The sequence below is a fragment of the Anser anser genome, assembly GCF_964211835.1.
Source record: "Anser anser genome assembly, chromosome: 4".
NCBI lineage: Eukaryota > Metazoa > Chordata > Aves > Anseriformes > Anatidae > Anser > Anser anser.
Window position 1 is genome coordinate 53,547,016 of NC_139724.1, and position 24,879 is coordinate 53,571,894.

The window sequence follows — 24,879 nt, forward strand, 5'->3', positions numbered from 1 at the left end:
TACTTCCAGGCTGCTGAGAGTTCTACGTTTTTGGAGTAGATTCTATTAAATCAGAAGGGCCATTCCATAATTTCTGCAGGTCCATAGAAATTATTGCACTTTGCTTTACTAACCTGGGTTTGGATCCTAATGCATTGGTGCATTCGAACCTATTGCATAGGCGCACTGACACACACAGCACTTTGTTGAATATTATTATCGAAATCCCATTTAAATTGAAGACATTGATCATCCTTTCTCTCATTTCATTTATGCAAGTAAATGCAACATAAAGTATGAAAATAATGAAACCTTTTATTCTATGTTCTCCTGAAAGATAACTAAACAAATCAATGTTGTATGTGTTACGTAAGATTGCCATTAAGTAAGAATCCCTCTTCTCTCTCTCCTTCCCTTTCTTTTTAAGTTTGTGGTTCTAACTGTGTGTTTGAAGGCGGGATTAGAGACCTCATATTGGACTTTGGTAAGCAAATGTCTTTATCATATTCTCAAATGCACTATAAAATATGATGGATGAATAATTGTTTGTTTTTTTTTCTAACTTATTATATTATGTCCTTACAATTTGCTGGTCTTCCCCACAGTATCAAATTAAATTGTGGTAACTGCATGGAAAGACAGAATATACATATAAAAATAAAAATGCTGAATACTGAAAAATGAGGACTTTGTGATAAGGCTTAAAATAATCCTTAAACTATAAAAAATAAGTGACTGTAAACAGGTTCTAATTGAGCTTAAATTGGTTTAAAATTCAGTGACATTACTGCTGAAAGTATCATCTTGCTTTAAGAAATAGCTAACTGAAGTAACAGAATAAAATTAATACTAGGCATGGAAATTTCACCCAGTATATCAGAAATGCATTGTAAGTACTAAGTAGAAAAGATCTTTATATGATAATATATCTGTGATGATTGTGTTGTTTGCTTTTTTTCCTTGTTTGTTTTAACAGTTCAGCCATATAGCTATCTGGGGCAGCATAGCACTTTGGATAGTGTTTTTTGGAATCTACTCTTCTTTGTGGCCAGTCATTCCTATGGCACCTGATATGTCAGGAGAGGTAAAGTATATTTTAACTAATCTCCGAATGTGTGCAAATAATATTGTTTCAGTTTTTAGTACGGGTCTCATCTTTATTGGATCCTTCTCCTAGCTAAGAGCTATATAAGATGTTTGCTTTGTATATACCTTCAATGTGGTAGTCATGTTTATTTAAAATACAGTGAGTTTTTACTCTTCTGTAACAGGTTGGGTTTATATGGTCTAGGAAGGAAGACTAGACAAGTAAGCTGCTTTACAGATTTTTAGTAAGTTTTAATTTTCTATAGAGAAGTCTTAACCAATTTCAGAATTCAGAATTACAGCACTTATTCAGCAGGAGATTTTTTTATAATGAGGTAGTACATGTAGTTGATTAGTACATTGTTAGTACATTGGTTAAGGCTGTCCTTACATCTTCAATTTTACATGTTTATTAACTTTTTGAAGTTAGTATATCTGAGAAATTTGAGTTGCCACAACACTGCATGAGCAGCTGATCATCATGCATACATTTACTTTTCAATTAATGTGCTTCTTGGACTGCATTATTATTGTACTGTATCTTTAATTTTTTGGCAGTAATTATTGGTTTCTCTTTCATTTATTATCCTAGTTGTGTAAAACCACTCTAACTATTGCAAATAGGACTGAATCCACAAAAGATGCACAATTGCCTGTCATGATCCAATGGAACTTTAAAATTCTCAAATCTATTCAGTTCCAGAAACATCTGAAGCTTAGTATAAATTTTCCAGACACTCATGTCTGCTTCTGGGAATGGCCAGTACTTCCTGAGCTGAAAAGTTAGGTGTGCAGTCTTACTGGAAATCAGAAACTGAGAATACCTGCTTGTTTCAGAAAGATACTGTTCACAGGGGTTCTCTTCTCAAAGCATATCAAGTAAATTAAGCCATACACCAAGTAGAAGAGTGGATGCCTTTAACTCAGCAATTTAAAATAATATGCAGGATGTGGGAAACTTAAATGAATATCCTTTCCTCACTTGGATGTAAATCAGAGCCACTAGTCTCACCTCCCACATAAGTAGTTATGGGAAAAATAACATATAGTCATTTACGTGACTGCTACGTTGTAATGGAAAACACAAGGAATTGACTTAAGTACTAGGACACCTATGGAAAAAATGAATTTGAAATTATATAATTTCTTGCTGATTTTCCTGTCTATTATAACCTCTACCCCTCTATGTAAAGGTGAATTTTATGTTATCTTGTTGCCTCCATTACTCAAAAAAAAATTATGTACATTATTCTAAATTAAAGTAATTAAAGTTATCATACTCAAGCATTTTTCTTCATATTTATACACTGTATTTTTTAGAAGAAGTATTTTAGAATGTTTCTGGAGTTTGTGGTTTTTGTTGTTATTGTTTTTAAGAGATATTTGTAAAAACTGCATGTTGTCTGGTTGTTCTTTAAGACAGAATAACCTTTGTAGCAATAAGCACAGTGCGAGCAACAGGATGTGTTATGCTTGGTATGACATAAAGGTGGCTACTTCATTGTTCAAGCAGGTGAATATTTTACTTAATGCACGTTCCATCTCTGAAATTGTGAATAAAAGATGTTGAAAGGAATGCTTTTCCTACAAACTTTGAAAAATTGTTCTTAAAGTGAGGTTTCTCCCAACAATAAATACTCTTACAATTTGGATTCAATGTGACACCGAAGTAATATGACTTACCCAAATTCCTTTATTTGCTGTGATAAAACTGTATCCATACTTGAACTGTATCTAATTATTTTGTTAGTAAGGGATTGTGTGCTTGCTTATGCATATATGCATATGTAGTAGCTTTAGATGTGTGTACATGCACACAGTTGTTTGAAGGGTTGCTTTCTGGTTATGTTTTTTCTTCAAAGAATACAGTTAGAAGTCTGTAACATCAGAACAATGTCTCCTAGCACACAGACCTTAAGTGCTCATTTTAAAACCTTATCTGGCTTTTTGAGCTGTATTCTGTGTGGCCAAAGACAGTCCTGTTGACAAATCCTGTGGCTCAGGTGGGAACCCTTTTTTTTTTTTTTTTTTTTTTTTTTTGTGCTGTCCTGGAAGCCTCCTCACAGGCAGGGCAGAATTCACTGGGTTTCACTGAAGCAAATCTAGGCCTCTCATAAGTATTCAAACTAAAATGCTGTTTGTCAAATTTCTTCAAGTTATGACTCACACTTGAAGTGAACTATCCAAGTACATCTGGTAGAACTTAAGAAAACAAGCTCACCTGTATTTCTGTAGCTTTTTGTTTGTTTTTCTTTGGCCTGATCAGATAAAATATGGTGAAGGGCATTTCTGTTTTGTTTGTTTGTTTGTTTTGCAAAAGTGTTTTGGACGAATCGTAGGATTATACATAGAAACCGCTTACTTCTTGTAATATTAACTTAGTGGCGTGAACTGCTGACAATGATCTGGGTCCAAATTCATTCTTTAATTTCACAGTACTGTGATTTACCTGGTCTGAGATTGGAATGCCATTTAAGTTGGAAAAAGGTGCCACTACAGACTACAAAAAGAACATTTTCATTGTAGACCTGAGTAAATCGACTGTATGAATCTCTTCTACGATGATATGATTTTCTTTCACATATAATATTAGCAAAGAGAAGTGGATTGTATGTTCAGTATTTTAAACACATTTGCAGTATTTTCTCAGTTTGAAACCACACATAGTTTGCATAAATATGTAAAAGTAAATGGCAAATCTCTTCATATTTTATGAGGTATTTTCCTTTGAGACTCTCCAATACACAGAAGACTGATCTGTGATGCTGAACAACATGCATTTCAAATCTGTGATCCAGTTGATTTATGTTTTTGTCTGTGTTTTTTTGTCTGTGTAGTCCTCTTGCAATAACTAATTGCATTAAAAAATACAAGTTTATACGGTGGTAAAGTTATCTTTCTTAAACAAATATGGGTGTGATTTGAGTTGAAAACCTTTAATTGCAGAGGAGAGAAAAAACAACTTGTGAGTTCCACACTAGTATAACTCCTGACTCTTTCGGGTTTGATAACGTGTGCCTGAGTTGTTAGGGCTTTTTTTATTCACCTGTCTAATTAATAAAGTAGCTTAAAATCATATACTGAAATAAGAAGTATGACACCGAGATTAAAATCAGAAGTTCAGTATCTGCAGAACTTCTTAATTTTATTGTGGTACTGTTGAAATGCACTTTAAAATTCTCCAGAGCCCCATCTCTTTCTGCTCTGTCTGACCCAGGGGATTATACAAAATTAACAGAAATTGAAGTTAAGGAAGAAACATGTATTGTACAGAATTTTAGCTTATTTGATTGAGGTTTGCAGAATCTTTGTGAAAAACGTTAAAATTCCTTGTTGGATAATTTAGCTGTAGGAAAAATTGATTTGAATATACTACCGTAACAGTATTAGTTTTTTAAGTTTTGCTTCTGTCTTTATTATTGCACACATAGCAAACTTACATGGAATTGTACTTGTTAAAATATTAAATATTCAGCTTTCAATCCCTTACAGAAGTTTTGTTGGTTTGCGTGTGTGTTTGTATGTTAAAAAAAAAAAAATAGAAATGTAACTGTCTTCTTTCAGGTATTCAAAGGAGAAGTTTGTCTAAAATCTGATTTGACAGGGGAATTTGTTTTAGTCTGATGGTGACCAAAGCTAGTATTGGAGATTCAAGCTAGTATCTTAGAACCACAGGCTGGCTGAGGCCGGCAGGGCCATCTGGAGGCACCTGCTCCAACCCCTGCTCAAGCAGGGACACCCACAGCAGGGTGTCCAGGACCACGTCCAGGTGGCTTTTGAAGATCTCCACAGCCTCTCTGGGCAACCTGTGCCAGTACTCCATCATGTGCTCAGTAAAATGCTTCCTGATGTTTAGGTGGATCCTCTTGTATTCCAGTTTGTGCCCATTATCTCTTGTCCTGTCACTGGGCAGCACTGGAAATAGCCTGGTGCAGTCAGTCCTCTTTACACCCTCCTGTCGGTCATTTGTCTACATGAGTAAGTACCCCTTGAGTCTTGTGTTCTCTAGGCTGGACAGTCCACCTCTGTTCATTGGCTTCTCTTTCTCTTGGGTCAGGACGTTGTCGTTGATGAGCTCCAGGAACCTAATGATTGTCTGTGCTTTGCTGTGTTCTTGCTTCAGCAGTCGAAGATGCGATTAATGGATATTACTTGTCACATGCATCTTTAAAAACAGATGAGTGTTAGTTTAATAACTTTCGTGGAATTCAGCGTGATAAATAAGTTGGAATGACTTTGTTAAGGAAATTTTGATGGTACTTTTCCTCAGTGTTCACAGGGGGAAATATAAATAATGCCCCCAACATTCAGAAAGTAATGATTCCCTTGAAATTATTTAATGAAGAAAGAGAAGCACTCTGCCTTGCTTTTAAGGTGTCTTTTGAGATAACTCAGTTGATAATCTGTATTTCTAAAAGTTGTCTTGAACCCCATGTGGTAAACAAATACTGAAATCACTTCATTCTCAGATCTCAGGGAAATTTATTTCCAGATTTATGAAAAATGTCTAAAACCTGGTGTAGTTATGTTGAGTTAGCCAGTTATTTTTGTCACTTTTTTCCCTACTCTTTATTCCTGTTACAATTTGGATAGCCCACATCCTGGTAACAAATCTGTAGAACCACCAGAACTCATCTGCTCATTGTGGCTTTACATCCCCCTTGCCAGATATTATATGTTGTCTTTCAAGCGACTCAGATGGGTCCCCTATAGAATCTTTTCAACTGAGGCAAACGAGGAAAATCTAGTCTTTTCTTTCCGAATAATTTACATTCTCTGCTTACAAGCACCAGTAAAAGTAATGTAATGGATCTCACCTTGCAAACATTTTCTGCCATGTCTAATATCAAAACCAGGTGGCTAATTCTCTTTAATTTTCCAAAGGTTGTTTTTTTTTCTTTTTTTCAGAGCTTTTAGTTCACACTGCATCACAACCTTCTTTGTTAAACTTTTGCTAACAAAACCTGCTTCTCTTCCTAATTCCTGGGAAACCTTTTTTTTTTCTGTCATGTTTTTTGGAAAAATTTCCAAGTATTACTATTTCTTATAAGGCTTTTTTTTTTTCTGTATTATTTTCTTGCTTTCTACCTTTGAGAGCACTTTCATCCCTATTTCTGTCAGAAGTCAACAGAAATAGTAACTGATAACTTCATAACAGTTATTCCTGGCAACATAATTTACCATTATGGGTTTGGGATGTTTTTGTTTGTTTGTTTGTTTTCAAAGGTTAAATACCTTTTCAGATAACCTAGGATTTCACAAAATGCAAGGATGGAATTAAGTATCTATGAATGTAGTTCACAAAGGAAAAAAAGAACAAACGCTCTGAAGCTACTCACAAGAACATCTAATATGGTTCAGTCTTTTATTTAATCTCTTTCTGGACTCAAGTGCTTTACGGGGGTTAGAGATAAATGCTAATGTGATGGTTCACAAACCTGAACTACCTCATACAGTTAGACCCTTATATCACCTATATTTTTTTAAAGAGTCCATTTATGTAACAGTTAAATGACAAGAGCACTCACTCAAAATGAACGTTACCCAAGAGCCAGGTTTAAGTTTCTCTCTGCTTTCAGGGTAATGCTTTTTTTTTGCTGAAAGGATGATAAAATAGAAAACTAAAATAGATGTCTTCTTCTGTTCCACTTTCTGTGGAGTAATCAAATATTTTTTGGACTAGAAGAAACGATGCTGGCTTTTGCTCTGAGTGACGAAGGTACTCTCTAGGAAAAGGCAGGATGTGTTCCAACAGATACTTAGAATATTAAAATATTAATTGAAAGTGGCTGAACTAAGGACACTTCTGTAGATGAGAGACCTAAGTCTCAGTTTAGTCTCTGTATTGCTCTGTCTGGTTTCATTTATGTTTATATACTCTGTGTCACCACAGAGATGCTTTTTTAAGCTTCAGGATTTATAGCATGCGTCCTTGAGCTTTATTATATATGTATTTATTATTCATAATGTTATTTGTGTTTATCTAATTGGGACTATAACTCATCCCTCTGAGGGATACATTTCACCCTTTATTACCCATCTGCAGTGAGGAAAATCAGTGGTCTTGCAATGAGCTAGTAGGATCCTTAGCTGAAGAAAATAAGAGGAACTAGGGAAAAAATGAAGGCATGTACTGTACTTTTTTTTTTGTCTCACAGGGGATTTGTTCAAATAAAAACTTAAAGATTCTGTCTGCAAATATCCAGTTATCCGCTTCTTAACTGTGTGCTACTTTCTCTTTTTCCTTTGAATGCATTTTCAGAATATGGGAAGGCTGCCTTTTTAATATACCTAATGAGCAAAGTTCCTACTTAATAGGACCTATGAGATGTTTTTTAAACTCTAAAGAGCAAAGAAACACTACAGGCATGACTATAACTCCTTGTAGGGAGTTCACTGCCCTGGGAGTTAAATGCAAATCTGTTTTAGTATTACAACAGTAAGTACTTTGACATGTATGAAGACAGACACATGTAGATAACTAAAACTAACGAAGTTGTTTCTGTAGGTTGTTGAGGAGAGAAACTGTTGGTCTGATGGTGTTGAGGAGGTATTATTTTAATAGTTCTGTGGCTTATAGGGAGAGGGTATGTACATAGATGATACCTGAAATAAACTGCAATAAGACTGTTCTTTTCATCTTTCTCTCTACTTTTAGAAGACTATCATTTCTAAAATCTAAGATAGCTGTTTCAGCAGAACGTTTCATAGTGAAGAGAAAGGAAATATTTTCTGTTCATTTTGGCATGTAATTTCCTAATAGTACATATCCATCTGTGCATTAAAAATGTTTTGTGTCCACGATTTCTAATCTGCTAAATCACGAAAGGGGCTAATTTTCAGTACTTTACAAAGAAAAATAAATAAAAAAAGAGAACCAATATAAAAATCTGTACATTGCACTGTACAGGCAAATTTCTTTCATTTTTAGAAAGTCCTAATATTGAGCATGAGCTATGCAGACAACAAATTATTTATCCCCCCTGCAGGATTTGTTAGTCCTACAATAAACTAGGCTTTCCAGCTCTCATTTTGGATTACTTCTGAATTCCCCTGGGAGCCACTTTTGTGGCAGATTCCATTTGGTTTCACAAGGCCTAAAACTTGGCATAGACCACAAATCTCTCACATTAGGAACAATTTGTAAACCACGAACAGAGGCAGCCAGAGTCCGGCCCCAGAACAGGCTGCTCCTGTTAGTGCCATTGTCTGAAAAGGATTGGTTTGCCATTTCCCAGATGACCTGCCTATGTGTAGAGAGATGTGAAAAGTTAGAGACAAAAATGTTTTCTACAGAGTGAGGGGGGAGCTTTCTTGTACAGAAAGGAAGGAAATACCTCTGTGGGATTTTATTTTTCCCCTCTTCGTCCAAAAAATACAAAGAGGGCCTCTGTCTTTAATGCGAATGTCGGCTTTAAATCTTTTAGGTTTGGATTAACTCTGTAAAAGAAAAAAAATCTGACAGGCTTTCAAATATGACACAGAAAAACTTTTTTTTTCCTCAATTCATGTTGTTCATTTGTAAAGCCAAAGGCTGGATGGACTGAATAGTAGGCGCCAGTTGTTCCTTCATTCATAGTTAGCATTACAATGGTCAGAATTAACATCCTAAGACCTACATTATCACTTTTGCTGTTTCACCAGCAAACATTTAATACAGGGTGGCTAATGCAAGAACAGCTCTTAGCTGTGTTCCTATAAATTACCAAAATGTTATTAATAATAGGAAGTAACAGTTGTAATTCCTTCAAGTTGCATTTTTTATGCTTTTTGGTTTTGTTTAGGAAACTGTTAGTCTCTCTGAATTATTACTTAATTAGAAAAGATATTGCAAAATGTAGTTGTGGTAGACATTTCCTATTAGCTGTTTAGCTGTTGTTTTAGGAAATTAGTATTTAATCATGTATGTCCTAAGTCATGTTTTGCTTATAAAGGTATTACGCAAATACGTTTTCTCCACGATAGAAATTTTCTTGATATAAAATTTTCCTTCTCTCCCCCCCCCCCCTTCCCCTTGAAGCTGTGAATTGGATTTTTTTGAACCTGTCACTGCTCAGTATTTATACCTTTGCTGACAGCTGTTGGCAAAAATAATTGCTAAAATCTCAGGGCAGTATCTATGTCCTATAGCTGTCAAAAGTTTACCAGACTTTCAGTTCAAATACATTCTAATACTTTTCAAAGAATCAGTAGGAATTTGAATACAAAAAAACAAAGTGAGTAAGAGTTTTTGCCTGTCTGAGAATGAGATTTTTATTCTGAAAATAATTCATTTTTGTTTTTACACACATAACGTACCGAGTATACCAAGAGTATACTCTTCCGAAGGCAGAGTTCAGCTGCCACAAGCTACCTGCATTTTTCTGCTTATTGATATTAGGAAAATTTCAGATTGTTTATTTTAGTCAGGTACTAAGGTTTAAATTCCTTTAAAAGGAGTTAGTCGCACAGTAATGAAACAAAGATTTCAAAGGGTATCACTGTTGTAGCAATGTTACTTCCAATCTCTGTGCAATCTAATTCCATTACAAAATTCTTTTGAATATTGCCTGCAAAACAATCTTTCAGTAATATGCTTTGTTAATTCCTTGTATCCATACATGCATTACAAGGGTCAATTAAAGTTTTTTTTTCTTTTAATGTCCATGTGTTATGATATTTGTTTTGGTTTTAGTTTTTAGTGTGTTAACAGACAAGTTATAAGAAGAATAAATATTTATGTAGTAGTATAGGACGGGGTATAAAAATGGAAACATACAACTAAGAGCAGTAACGTGTTTTGCAAGTATTTCACCATGCATTAGCATGTTGGATCTTCATTTAACACTGTGTTGCATACTTCCATAATTATGTAATTAGTTGTTAGTTCTCATTATTAAGTAGTTTGCTGCACAGGAACCCGTAGCAGTGTAGGAACAATGGTACAGTGAGCTCTATTGGAGATAGCTCAACTTCAATCTGAATTATATTGTGAAATGATTGTAACAGTGTCCAGTATCCATAGCCAAGTTCAGTATTCATTTTACCTGCTAGGGTCGATTGCAAATGAGAGATTGTGCTCATGATGTATTGACAAAGATTGGGGGACGGGAGTGAGGGGGTCAATAATTCTGAAAAGTCTGTAATCAGCATAGTGGTATAGAGCAGTGTTGTGGAGGGGTAGGTTCTCCCTCTCTCAAATTGCTAAGCAGCGTGATCTTTCTACCAGCTTCTTAACATGAATTAGTGCTTACTGTCTACTGGATTTCTATGTGATGTCAAGGGATTTTAGAAAGGTGTTAAAGCTGTATTTTACATTAGAGGTTCATTTAAACTTGATTTTGATGCCCTTAACCGAATCATTGATATTTCTATGCTTATTTGTTGTTGTTTTTTTTTCTAGTTCTCATCATCACCTCAACACATTTTATACTTTTTCTTTCCAGGCAGCTATGATGTTCAGCTCTGGAGTATTTTGGATGGGACTTTTATGTATTCCTATGACAGCTTTACTTTTTGATGTAGTATACAAAGTGTGAGTACAGAAATGCTGAGGTTTACGGGAAACGGTACTGACATTAAGCATGTGTTCTAATTACTACTATAACAAAAGCAAATAAAGATCAGCTCTGCTAATTATATAAAATTGTTTTTCATCTTGTTTTAGACAAACCTGGTTACAAATGACATTAATTTTAAATGCTTCAGTAATTGTAATGTGTTTTAAAAATAAAATATTTGTGTCTGCTTTGCAAGAGCAGCTGATAAAATATATTATTTAGACTTGCTTTATCATATTTCTTCTTTTAAAACTTAATTCAGTTACCTAGAAAAATATATTTGTATATTGAATGCTTATGTAAGCGCTAACACAATGTGATCTTTTACTTTCAAAAAAGTAAATCTGCCAGTATTTTGTATTACAGAGTAAAAAGAGCTACTTTTAAGACACTGGTAGATGAAGTTCAGGAGTTGGAAGCAAAGTCTGAGGATCCTGGGGCAGTTGTGCATGGCAAGAGGTACTGTAAAAATCTATAGATCATTGTCTTTCATTTAAAAAATAATAATAATAATGCTAAATATCAACAGCCTCATACACTTATCAAAGGCAAAAGGTTATTTTCCAAAAACAAGTAGAATTTCCAATTAAATAGATTGAAAATAATTCAGTGTAGGTATCTGTAAAAAGATTTCAGGTCTACTCAGCCTACATGTTTTTTCATATGCTTTGATGTTAAAATTTTAATTCTGTCACTCTTTGTTAACAACCAAGGCAAAGGGAGTTTAAACCTGCATCATTTACTAATACAGTTATAAATTGAGCCTAAGCATATAAAAATAAACTTAAAAATAAAAAATAAGTAAATAAATAAAAACTGCCTGCCTAGTAGCATATTGAAAACCAGCAAAATCTGTCCAGGATCTGCTGAAATTAAATAGAATAAGCTGGCATTGTATCTAATGCCAGTCAAGAGCAAACAAATTTGACTAAATTATATGAGGTAAGAAATAACTTCAACTTGACACCTCACAAGAATTCTCTTATTGAGCTCTGAGCCAGAAAGCAGTATATGCTTTGTGCTCTTTTGCAAAGAGAAAAGTTGTAACAGAATAAATTACAGAAAAGAAAGCAGATGTTAGTACTAGAAAGTACTGAAAGGGGACCATCTTATAGATGTAGAAGAAAGTAAGGTATTGTACATTTTCAATGTTCCGAACTTGCATTCCCAAGACTTGTCTCGTGTTCTCAAACTCAGCGATTTCCATTGTCTAGGCAGTATGCTGTTCCTTCATGTCACAGAATTTCTTCCACATCTCTTTGTTTTTTAGGCCAGAGGAACTTGGTGTTTTCACCAATGGTTTTGTAATTATTTCTTAATCTCACAATTAAATAGCTAGGAGGGCTTCATGAAGATTGTTTCAGCTGCCTGCCCGAATATCTTTCTTAGATCCATTCATTCTCCACTAAGTCATTTTTTGAACCTGTATTCTTTAAAGTGTATAAGCATCTGCATCTCATGCAAAATCAATGGATGTTAGACATCTTAGTATCTGCTAGTGATTTATTTCAGTGATGTTTTCTATTGTTGTTATTAATTCACGTAATAGAGCCAAAATTTCCTTCTTTAAGGAGAATGTTTCCTTTGTTAAGAAGATGGTCTCATGGACTGACTTACTTACACCATCAGAAACTTGACTCTACTATCCTAACTTCTTTGTTTTATCATCTATGTTGCAGAAACCTGGGTTAACTAGTTAACATTGCAGAGTAATTAGCTAAATTGGCAAGGAATGTCCTCAACATCAGTTCTAAATATGCACATGGGTCTTTTATATTCTTGAGTGGCAGCACTTTTCGTGTGAGCCCAGCTAATCATTTTTGACCTTACTGTATATTCTTCAGCACCAACTAATATTTTTCTAGTGTGCATAATTCTGGAAGTACCATTCTATATTGTAATAGAAGAAGGGATTTGTTCTCATAAAATGCCAAGTAGCCTAAAATGCAGGCTCTTAGAAGATACAAAACACTGATTAAGATGAAACTGAAATAGTGAGAAAGATAACTCAGGAAATGTTTCACCCTTTCCATTACCATCTTAAAAATACTACAACACAAAATAAGAGAGTCAACTTCCACAAATAACAGGTCAGGATTCTATCATTGGCTAGATACTATAATTAAATGGCATTTGAATATTAGTGTTAATTTTCATGTTATTAGTGAAATATATTAGTGTTAATTTTAATTGCTTTTTTTTCAGCTAGAATATATTTGTTTCAGATTTTTTAGAGCTGTGTTGACCTGATATGGCATGCATTTAAATACGTGGAGTCATGGGGATTGGACTCAATGATTCTTGTGGGTCCCTTCCACCTCAGGATATTCTATGATTGTGTGATTCTGTAACTAAGATGGTAAAGCTTCAACCTTTTGATGTTTTCCTACCAGTCTTAGGATGGGAGTTTTCTATTTAAATTCCAAATATGCACTTTCCTCTGTTTTCTTAGAACTAGAATAAAATTGTCATTTAGATTGAAATAATTTAAAGTATTGTTCTTTAAGGATCCTGATTGTATTTTAGCATATCTTTTAGAAGTAGGACAGGCTGATACAGTCTTAAGATCTGTCATCCTTCATATCTTACCAGTGCTGATTTGAAAAGGTATTTTAACTGTTACCATTGAAAACTCAGGAAGAACATCCCTGTTGTATCCTGTTTGGTAAAGAACATGTAATCAGAATTTTTCCCAATAAATAGCCACAAATAATTTATTCTATCCTTATGTAGGCAACACATTGAAACTGTTTTTCTGGCATATATTTATCCATTAAGTAAGAACATATCTTGAGCAAGAAGGTGTAGGTTTTACATGATGTTGTAGTTTAGCCTGGCAGGCAGCTAAGTACTACGCATTTACTCACTCCCCTGCCAGAGGGATGCGGGAGAAAATTAGAAAAAGGTAAAACTCGTGTGTTAAGATAAAGGCAGTTTAATAGGACAGCAAAGGAAGGAAAACTAATAATAATAAAATGCTGATAAAAGAGTATACAAAACAAGTGATGCACAATGCAATTTCTTACCACCTGATGACTGATGACCAGCCAGTTCCTGAGTAGCAACACCCCACCCCTGGCCAGCCCCCACCAGCTTTATTGTCCAGCATCACTCCATGTGGCATGGGACATCCCTTTGGCCGGTCTGGGTCAGCTCTCCTGGTTCTGTCCCCTCCCAGCTCCTTGTGCACCCACGGATTCCTAGCTGGCAAGGCAGCACAAGAAGCTGAAAAGCCCTTGGCTCTGTATAAACACTGCTCTGCAACAACTAAGCATCAGTGTGTTATCAATATTATTCTCATCCTAAATCCAAAACACAGCAATGTACCAGCTAGCAGGAAGAAAATTAACACTATCACAGCCAAAGCCAGGACACTAACTTTTCTAATAGAAAGTAAACTTTTATGTTGGAATAATATTTCCTTGAACTTAAAGAACAGACCAGCTTCAGTGAAGTAGCAAATTTATGTCACAAAAAGTATGATTTTTATAATTAAAGACATGGTAACAGATGTGACAAAGCTGTTGACACTTAAAATTTAAATGACTAAAATAAGAGCATATTCTTTGTGTACAAACCATGGTTCAAAAAAAAAAAAAAAGCTTTTCTGATACCTAGTATATAATGTTTAAGTAAAACCAACAATATTAATACTCATATTTTTATATTTTATAGACTAAAAGTAACATAATAGACTAAAATTAACAGACAAATAACAGCCCTAACTTGTGTCTTTAGAGATATTTACCACAAATGCTGCTTCATACAGTAATTGTTTTTCATTCAAGCCACTTTGAAATTATTTTTTTTAAACCAGCCAAATGGTTGATCAGGAATATATGAAGTAGTTTTTTTTTCCTGTAAGTGTATATGACATGTTCAGATATAGTTAATATTCAGATTTTCCATATAGGTACACATAATGAGCATTGTAATTTAGTTGCTGATTTATCATTGGTTAATTATGAAACCATGTTTTCTTGACTTCACATGGAGATTTTTAAAAGTTTAGGATGGCAGCAAGGCGATTCATAATAAAGGGCTTTCACTATTTCCTCAAGTATAGAAATAGAACAGAATTTAATACCTGAGTAGCTGGAAGCACTTTTGTTTTCCAAAATGTATTTCCTACTTCACTTGTATTTTCTGTACCAGCAATCAGATCTATGCAGTGGAAACTTCATTATACATAAACTAACAAATGTGCATACTTTATTTTCATGTAAAACTTAAGGCAGTATTTTCAGTGCTTAGCATTTAGGCAATCTGAATATTTTATTCTGAAATAAGGGTATGTGATGATGATACCAAAATGCTGCAATAGGTCTACTGTGCTTTTGTGCCTACAAAAATAGCTTTGTATTAGAAAATAACATTTGTCAAAACAAAAAAAATGCTGTCTTCAGTTAATTTTAGGAAAGGTTTCTCAGATGTGTTGCAAAGGAAATACAGTTGATATCTATATCAAATTTTTCATATGGTCTTTCACCTCTTTGCCCTCCCATTTACGAGAAGGTATTTATTTATTCACCCTATGTGTCTTCGTGGTTTAAACCTCTGTCCTTAAGTCGTTTTTAGTAATCTAGTTTACTTTAACAGTTGTAGCTCTGAACTAAAAGTCTACATTGCCTAGTGGAGCAGTGAAGAGGAAAAAGTTTAAAAAAAAAATACATATAGCATATGAAAACATGGAGAGTAAGATGTATCTCAATACTCCAACTTCTCCGTTCTTGGGATTTTGGCTCAGCAGATGCCGACTGCTTTCCTGCAATTGGTACCTAATTCATTTTTACAAGGAAGTTCCATTCTCTTCAAAACATGGCCAACGAAGCAGTTTACTACACCCATCCTCTTACCCTGTAGATTTTACAGTTAGCCTTCCTCTGTGCATGTGGGGATTTAAGTTTATTTCCCTCTTCCAACATAGAAGAGCCAGGCTCTGACCTCCTGGCATGTTCTTTAAACATCAGATTGGATGGAAACAGAAAGGGGAAACAGACCACCAGTCTCTCCAGTTTAAGCCAATGGTTCAATTTTATCTAGAAAAATTAAGTGCTCATTGAAGGAAGAACAAGCATTTCTAATATAATGCTTGTACAGAATGCTACTCTAGTAAGGCAAGGAATCAAGTTCCATTCCTACCACTTAGTCTGGTAGGTAGTTAGGGAAGGTAGTCTATTTAGCTAATTGGCGGTAATATTAAGGAGTAATTTGACTGGTCAGAACTCACTGAAGGTAGGCATGTGAAATCCATTATACGTGCCACGTCCTTACACAGAGACAACTTCGATAATCTGGCAGAACTAACAAAATCAAATCACTATATACGCAGAATGAATATTACATAGATTTAAGTAAAATAAATCATTTTTAGACCAGTTTACATGAGGAGGGACTGGATTTTCCAGCACTGGAAATGGTTAAATGACAGGTTGGTATTTTTCTGAAACACAAGCTCTAATTCACATTGAATATCAAATTTAGAGCAAGAAATTAAAATGGTATTTATGGTTTTTTGTTTGTTTTTGTTTGTTTTTTTTTAATACAGTCCCTGTGCATCTTCCATATGTTACCAAAATCGTGAACTTTCTGAGCTACAGCTAGCCCATCTGTTACTTATTTAGTAATGTAGAATCCTATTTGAAAGAACTTTAAATGTAAGAGAGATGAACTGCAATGAAACCTGACACATTCACTACAGTTCACAGGATTCAGCTGTCCCTTGAGCCTCAGTTGGTCTAAAACCAATGTAATACTCTTTGTGTTTTCTATGTAGACTGAAATGGAAATCCTCTTGGATCATATTAGAGCATAATAAACACATAAAAAAGCAGTGTAGAGCCAGTACTGCTCTGGAAAGGAGATGGGCTGAAGTGACCCACTTCCAGTAGTAGTAGTAGCCCATTATTTGGGTATGACCTCCAGAAAAACAAACTCCAGAGTTTGACAGAGAACAGACCTTGTTAAATCACTTTTCATGGAAAATCTGAAATGTTTTGATATGAAATATGTTTCTGTACACAGAGCTGATAACACCTGTTCTGACTTTCCCTCCATCTTCCTTTCCTATCCCACTCTGGGGTAATGTTTCAGTAGAAGCTAAGAGCCCTTCTTTCTGTAAGAAATTTGGCCTGGCACTATTCAGCCCATGCTGCTTCTAGAAAGCCAGTGTCTTCCCTTTACACCACATGTTTCTAAAGGAGTCACGCTCAAATATATAAAATATTATTCACTTATTTGTATTGTCAGTGCATGACAGTACTTCAGACAGATGTTTTGCATTTACTGTAACAAGTAAAAACAATACAAAGGATCTGGACATCATAACCTGCCCTTGCACAAGCTTTTAATCATCTATTTAATAATTAATTCAGGCACAGGTAAAAATAATTTTTAAAAGATCACTTTTCTTTTAATAACTAATTCCTGTTTAACAGACTCAAAGGTAAAGGGTTAGTGTAAATAGTAAGTAATTTTTTTCACACTTATCTGCTTTCTTTCTAGCTTAACTGAAAGAGCCCAACTACTGAAGAATGTTTTTAAGAAGAACCATGTGAACTTGTATCGCTCTGATTCACTGCAGCAAAATTTGCTTCGTAAGTGTTCACTTACAAAGAAAAAGTAGTATATGTTAATAGTATGGAAGTAAAACACTACCTTTCACTGCATTTGTGTATAGTAAAGATGCAGTATCCTAATATTTGTCACGGTGGCTTTTAGTACATCTTTCTAGAATGCACCTTTCAAAATTTATCTATTTTGTATCACAGCTTTGGATAGGACTGTTTTTTATGATCTTAGCATTATCTTTAACAAATGAATTATTCAATAAATTTTGTTAAATTTTGTAGGTTTTTGCAGTTAATTTTTCAAACTTTAAGCATCTTTAAGTTGTTTTAATTCAGTCTGCCTTCAAAAAAAGGAAGACGTGTTTGCAGTGTAAGTATTAGATACTGTGTTTGTGAAAACTGACATTGTGTGTGACCATGTTCATATTTGAATGTAAACCCAGTTAGACTATATTCTTTGACCGTGGTTAGGATTCTATCAATTCCTACGACACTTTGCTATTTTACAATTGCAAAATTATGTAAGAAAGAGTGTAGGTTTTCTACCTACTAACAATTGAAAAGAGACTCATCTATATTGACCTTTGTTAAGTTCCTGTCGTTAAAGCTTTAAAATATTGAGGATTATGTGAAATCCAATTAAAACTTTTTCTATTTTGGTTTGTATCTGCAGATGGCTACGCTTTCTCTCAAGATGAAAATGGAATAGTTTCCCAGTCCGAAGTAATAAGAGCATACGATACCACAAAACAAAGGCCTGAGGAATGGTGAAGGAACACAGCTCAAGATTTAGGCCTCATAAGTTACTTCTGTGAGACAGACTACTAGATCTTTGCTGGGAGCTACAACCATGGCCCAGTTATCAGAGATTTTAAGATCTATGATGATCTTATTCCATAAAGTTTGGATTTGTGTATTCAGTAGACATAAGCACTGTGCAACTATACTGTAACACACCATCTCTAAATTTTTTAACAAGTATTTGCTTAGCCTTTGTAAGCAGATTGGAATTTACCTTGTATCTTGCCAGCTTGCTTATTTTACAATGAAGTTGAATCAATACTGGTCATATACTTGGAAGGTAATGGTCAGATTGCTAAATATGCTTTACATTGACAGACCATTATCATCTGTGGAGGTTTTTAAGTGGTAATATATTTAACTACAGTTGATAACAAGCCTTTGATTTCAACAAGTGCTGAAAAAATAGTATCTTAATGGTGTTCACTCACCTTCTTTACGAAAGATTTTGAGTCAAGATGTTTATAGATATTTGTGTCAAACTAGCATACAAACGTTTGCCAAAGAAGTTCCATAAATGTTTTCTGTTGTCAGAAATAATTTGAAAGGAAACGAACTCTGGTCCTGATTTCAGAACTGCATGCTTGAGTCTCGGCACTCAAGAAGAAAGATTTACTGTGCAGTGAGTCTAATTTGTGTGGCCTTGATGGCATTTGCTTTCAAAACTGCAAGTATTGCACCCTTGGCCTTATAGAATCTTTTCCCTTATTTTCATTTAATAGTGCATATGTTGAAAATGGATACCACCTTGTAAAATTGAGTGCATGTTATTTTTGTTCAAATTTTAAAGAATTGCTCTGCCTTACTTCCCTTCGTCAAACTTGAATTATTTTTGCAATGCTTAGATTTGGTAATTGTATCTGCTTATACTGTAAGTTCAAAAGAAAGTTTGTTTTAATTTACTTTTTAAACTTAATTACATTTTCAACATTTTTATACTAAAGTAATGCATACATTGAAACACAGAGCAAACCATGCCCTTCAGTAGTGTGATATGTACTGTTTTATTTGCACTGAAGTCACTTCCTATAAAGACGTGAAATACATTGCAGCAGCCTCTTTAGAACTTAATGGTCAAGCAGAATACCTATACACTCGCCTTTAATTAAAAAGAGAAGGATAGTGACTGCAGAAAAAGATACTTATGTTTTTTATTTAAAAAGGGGGGGGGGGGGGGTAAATTAAAAGTCTCTTACTGGGAAAATTGTGATGATAATGTTTTTAAGTAGTAAAAGTTGGTATTTCTCAGCTTACCACCCAATGGCCATCAGGTTTCAAATAAGAGAAAGGTACTTTTTAATTTCAGAAATTAGTTAAATCTTGTAGCTTTTTAGTCCATGTTTAATTCTGATTTTAAAAGCCACCGTAATTGCATGTAGACTACATTATTCTGTAGTAACAGATGTTTTTATTTTTAATTAAATTTCAGTGTATTATGTAGAAATTACAGTTTTTTCCTTGAATGGAGATCAGCTAGATGGAAAAGCAGAACAATGACACAATGACATCCTTAGTGATCTGCTAGATTAAGATTTTCCTCTTTGCTCTCCAACTCATCCAGTTTCAACTTAAAAGTAACGGGTCCTACATTCACATCTTTTCTGAACCTTTCTTGATCAGTCTTACTAATTTTTATAAAACCATTTACTAAAGGTGATTTTAGCTCTTTGCCTTTCATCTAACTAAACACTTGACATGTAATGTTATTACACCGTCCAACTTTCTTGTGCTCCATTCTAGGAGAAGCTTACAAATATACATGAAAACCCCAACAAAAGACACTATATGAAAGTACATATTTAGGAAGGCATATCAATGGGAAGGCAGTCTGCATTTCATATGCATGTTATGCAATGTCTTCCTCTCGCTTTCCCGGAGTGATCTCTAAACAGAAGTGAAAACAGATGACATAGGGACAAAGGGAACGTATCCCACTAGAAACAGTACTGCCAGTCAGTCATGCAGACAAGAACTGCCTTCAGAAAAGCCATTTCAGGCATAGATAAATAGATGGATCAATATGGGAGGGGCAAATCACTTGACCTAAGGCAAGAAAAAATTTGGGGGCATGGCCCTTTCCTAAAATGGGGTTCCCTATTTTCTGTCATCGAAGGGACAATGACCAACTTCAAAACATTTCTGAAATTAACCATGACACTGTTGTTCTTTTGTAATCTTTCAGTGTACTTAACTCATAAAATGGTCCAATCCACACATACTGACTAATTTTTATATTATTTTTCTGTTCTAAATGGTTTATTTACTGATTTTGCAGAAATTACATGAGGACTAGAAATCCATTGCGATGTATTGTGACAAAATTACAGGAATGCACGTTATTTAAAAAAAAAAAAAAAAGCATCTCCCAGTTGTAAAAGTTTGTTGAAAATGACACTATATATATTAAAAAGGAAAACAGTTCTAATTTAGATGGTGATTATTTTTTTTAAGGTAGCGTAAACTTATCACAATGTTTCATCCTTACGTCTTTATAGAATTGAAAGTAGTATTTCACAAAGTACAGTTTTCATTTTTATTTTTTGTTTTTTTCCCCTTGTCTCTATACTTTTTCCACAAGCCATATGTTATTTATTGTCTGGTGATTAGTGATAGGAAGATACTGCTTCATGGAAATAGTAAAAAGACAATGTGGCAATTCTAACCATATTTTTTGATTTTTGTAAACAACTTAATTTTTTCATTTCTGTAAGCAACTTAATTTTAAAACATAAGATCATCCTAGCTATGTGTGCACATTTTTTAAATCAGGTCAGGTATACAATATGCACTTTATTTTCTTGTTAAGTACACAGTAATATAATCTATTATGATCTGGTTCATACATCATATCTTTGTTAAAGTAAGGGGATTGTGCAGATGTTTATTGAAAGAAAAAACAGTTTAGGCAAAAATACTTATAAGAATGCATTTGTTCTTATTGGTTAAAAATTCAAATTTGTATTGAATACAGAATTCACGTGGAATTTTCCATCTGTTTCATGTGCACTGTGTAATTACAAGTTAGTATTAAAAATTAAACATCAAAAAGTTGAAGCAGTGCCACTTAGAAATCAGATATCATATAAATACTGTTGCTTAATTATTTTTAAATATATATATATATATATGTATGAGTGATTCAAAAGAGTAACAGGAAACAATTTTAACAAACCTATTGATAATTTGTATTTGGAAAATTTTCTTGCCAATTCCTAATTTTACACTTATTTTTGCAAGGCAGTTTCAACAGATTTATACTTGAACATCATTCTATTTGTATAAAATAAATAAAGTATTTTGAAACACTGAGAGTTAGCTGAAGATTCCTATATGTCAACATACATCCATAAAATTCCCTATGTTACAAGGATGTGTTTAAAGTGTCTTAGGACATTTTCATTATTTTGAAATCCATCTGGAATGATTAGTAATTTGGAGTATGTGTTAAATTTAAGGAGAGATGTTGTTTCCCTTTTTTCTTCCATGTTGCGTAAAAGCACTTGTAGTTCTGATGAATTTATCATTCTGTCTGCATGAGGTGATATTTTTCAGTGTTCGGAGGCAATGCATGGTTGTTGCTCTTCCTGTTTTTTAATGCCTTTGTTAAAAGTCTTCTCATAATATAGCCAGAAGCTAGCGCTCTGTAAGCAAATGAGTTTGTCAATTCAACTTTCTTGGTACTGGATGTTTTCATTGGTAGCAAAACTCAACAAATGAGTTTCTCCTTCCCCCCTCTGCCCTCGCTCCCCCAGTCTGTTCGCTGTTAACCAATAGATCTTCATTAAACAAAGGAATATTTTAGCATTCCAAACCTGGTTCCTGCTTATGCAAACCGTTACTCACATAGGCTTCAATTGGACTGTTTGTAAGTATAAGGACTGCTCAGCTGAGTAAGGATGTGCAAAGCCGGGCACTTTGGAGGGCTGGGACTTTTGGAAGGTTGCTTAAATAAAAGCATTTCCGTATATTGAGTGATTTGTAACTGCAAAGCTGCAACCAGAATCATTTTTTTAAACCATATTTTATGGTGTTTCTTTATTGTAGAATAGAAGCCATAAATGCACTAACATTGTTTTTTCTACTTCAACTTAATTTTTCATCAAGATTTTCAGTGTTTGATATGTATGAACCGCTGCAGAAAGCAGTCACTATGTACAAGCAAAATTTGCATTCAAGGTAAAGTGAGGTTTTACAGCCCCACTAAGCCATTACTGCTGAAACTGTTGTGGAAATTATGAAGCTGCATGAATGAAGACTTTTTGAGTCGGTGTTTATGGTAGTTTCTCAGGTTTAGTTTTAACTGGATGTTAAATGCACTGTGTTTTATAAGTAGTTATTCTCTTTTAGTAACACATTCAGTTCTATGCAGTGTTACATGTCACTTGGCATTTGGTGAATGTGCATGTTTTGAACTGCAAATTTTAAATGTTTTGTCTTTTAATTGTTAAAAAAAAATGAATAAACTTTGCCATTAAACGAAAACTCACAGCTGAAGTGATTGGTTGCAAATGCTAGGGATTGCTTTCAAAGAAGAAAATGCGTATGCCATCATTCTTGTCTTTAATTTTTCTAAAATGGGGCGTTTCAGAAATAGCGTTACATGAGTATCAGAAACTACTTATGTTACTTTGGTAAACCAAAAAGAAAAGTAGAAAAGTGTGTTGTGTTGTTTTTTTTAATAGTTATTTTCAAATGTCTTGTTCAGTTCTCATGTGAAGTCCAGAGAGACATTAAAGCAAACAAGCGAAAAAGGAGTATGGGAGCCTGCAATTTAGTGATTTGCAGCAGAGCCCTAAGATACTTCTGGTGGTGATGCTGTATTTTGAAAGAGAAGTATGCAGTACAAAAGTGGTAGAATAGGAATAAGGGAACGTCATCTCATTTTTCAGATGACAGTGATGGACACTGTATCCCATGGCCACTATAGCAGCAGATACTTCTTTTGCCTAACAGTGCTTACCCACACAATAAAAATCAATACAGCCAAACCTAATTTGGGTTTTGGTTGCAGATAAGATGACTGATTCTTTTTATATACTTGGCAATTAATTTCTTGTAGATTTTGTGTTCTGTGCAGTTAGGCTCAATAATGGATGCATCATTTAAGCTGTTTCACGATGCCAGTCTTAAGTGGTGGAGCTGGCTTAAGGAGATTCCACCTCACAGTATGTCAACTTCTCTGCTATGCTGACAGTCATAAAGCCATTAAAATTATTCAGGTTATAATCCTTATAATGATTCAGGTTCCCTTTCAAGTCCCTACCCTCTTTTCTTATGGAAAATGTTAGTTGTAAGCAAAATCATTTCACCAACCTGACTTACGCTACAGCCCACCAAAATTCACAAGTCAGATGGAGAGAATGAAAAGAAGAGAAAAGCATTTCTTTCTACCTCCGTGAGTGAAGACAGCGTGTCACAGAATTACCGCCTCAATGTAATTGCGAATCAAAAACTTTGTATAAACGTTGTGGAGCAGCAGCCCCCTCAAAAGCAGGTCTGTGACGCTCTGTTTAGCCTGCACAACACATCACAATACACGGAAAAACGGTGCCAAGGATTGATTGCATATCTTTACCGTCAAGCTTTAATAGCAGCAATGAAATCATTTTAAAATTGTCATTATCATATTGTTACATTCCTGGAGGACTAGTGTTACAAACGGTCCGTTAGTTTACGTAGCCATTTTTGCTATACTGCTTACCTAGCTTCAAATAAAATCCTTCAGAAATTCCTGCCAGGACATGTAATGTTTTCCTTGGCACCGAAGGAGTTTGATACATTTTGGAGATATGTGGTTAAGAAACCCTTAGTATAGGAAAACCAAATGAAGGGCTGATCTAATTCATGTCACTATTCATTATTCTTTGCCCATAGAAGGTGTGGGTTTTATACATGCAATTACCAGCTAATCAAAGCATTTTGTGCATAATGTGTGTGAATGACAATAATCAGTTTTCTGAGTGTGATTCTTCTTTCATTTTGATGTATCTTAGATTGGTGTCACTCTAGTAAAGTGCGTATGAAATAGCTCCTCAATTACAAATGAAATAATTAAGCCTGCTCTGCTTAAAAACAACAACAAAAAAAGGCATAGCAGTTCAGCGAGTACTATATAAAGTGTTTTTTTCAGTTCAAGCGTACATCTAGCCCTTCAAACTGTTTCATTAGTCATTAAAATTGTGTATCGGAATGTCATTTGTGTTCTGTCTGCAAGTTTTTTAAATTTTTTTTTTCCTGTAAATCATAAGAGCATCCATGCCATAAGGTCCTTTTTATTAGGAAGGAAGTTCAGTCTTTAAGCTGGAACCTAAATCCGTGTTGGAAACGAGCATGGGCAATGACCATTTCAGTCCTTGGGTCTGTATTCTTGCCAATTCCTTTCCTGTCCCTTCAGCTATATAAGTCACTGTCACTAGCTCCATTAATAGTAATTTACAATTCTTCATGGCCAATCTATTCGCACAGTGCAATCCCCACCTCACCTGGCACACAGGTGATCCGGTACAGCTATTTTAACTTCAGCTGATCGTTCCCAGTCTCAGCCCCGTCTGCAAGATTTGTTGCACTCTGGCCACCAATCTGTAAAGTGCTTAGCACTCCATAAACTTTTAAGTCTGATTCAGTGGAATTATTCCTGTGTGTCAAGTTTTTCAAGCATTTTTATGAGGTCAAAGACATTATGCGGCATGAGAGGAGGAAGGGAGGTAAGTAGCTCAGACAGGTCTTCCCTGCTAGGTTGAATTCCACAACACACGGCAAACTTTACAGCCTTTACTTGGGCTGAATAAGCCCTAAAAACTGTAAGACTGTATTCAAGTGCAGCAAAAATCATTCCCTGTGTTAATACATTAAGAAATTTGACTTTAGAGCCTGCTGCAACTATTAGGAAGCCTCACATCTTTAGT

At 34.6% G+C, this 24,879-nt stretch overlaps 1 protein-coding gene across 7 annotated transcripts in view; it reads left to right on the plus strand.

Moving 5' to 3' along the window:
- The window catches only part of ATP8A1 (ATPase phospholipid transporting 8A1), a 102,262-nt gene extending 79,806 nt beyond the window's left edge, over window positions 1-22,456 (plus strand). For 6 of the 7 annotated variants that reach the window (XM_083834966.1, XM_083834967.1, XM_083834963.1 and 3 more), the window contains 6 exons: window positions 407-463; window positions 956-1,063; window positions 10,491-10,579; window positions 10,971-11,063; window positions 17,109-17,200; window positions 17,847-22,456. In XM_083834966.1, the coding sequence (XP_083691092.1) occupies window positions 407-463; window positions 956-1,063; window positions 10,491-10,579; window positions 10,971-11,063; window positions 17,109-17,200; window positions 17,847-17,944 (537 nt within the window). In that variant the 3' untranslated portion in view covers window positions 17,945-22,456. Of the gene's footprint in view, window positions 1-406; window positions 464-955; window positions 1,064-5,122; window positions 5,249-10,490; window positions 10,580-10,970; window positions 11,064-17,108; window positions 17,201-17,846 lie in introns of those variants that run through there. The other variant, XM_083834965.1, reaches the window with a different exon arrangement.
- Window positions 22,457-24,879: the final 2,423 nt, after the last annotated feature.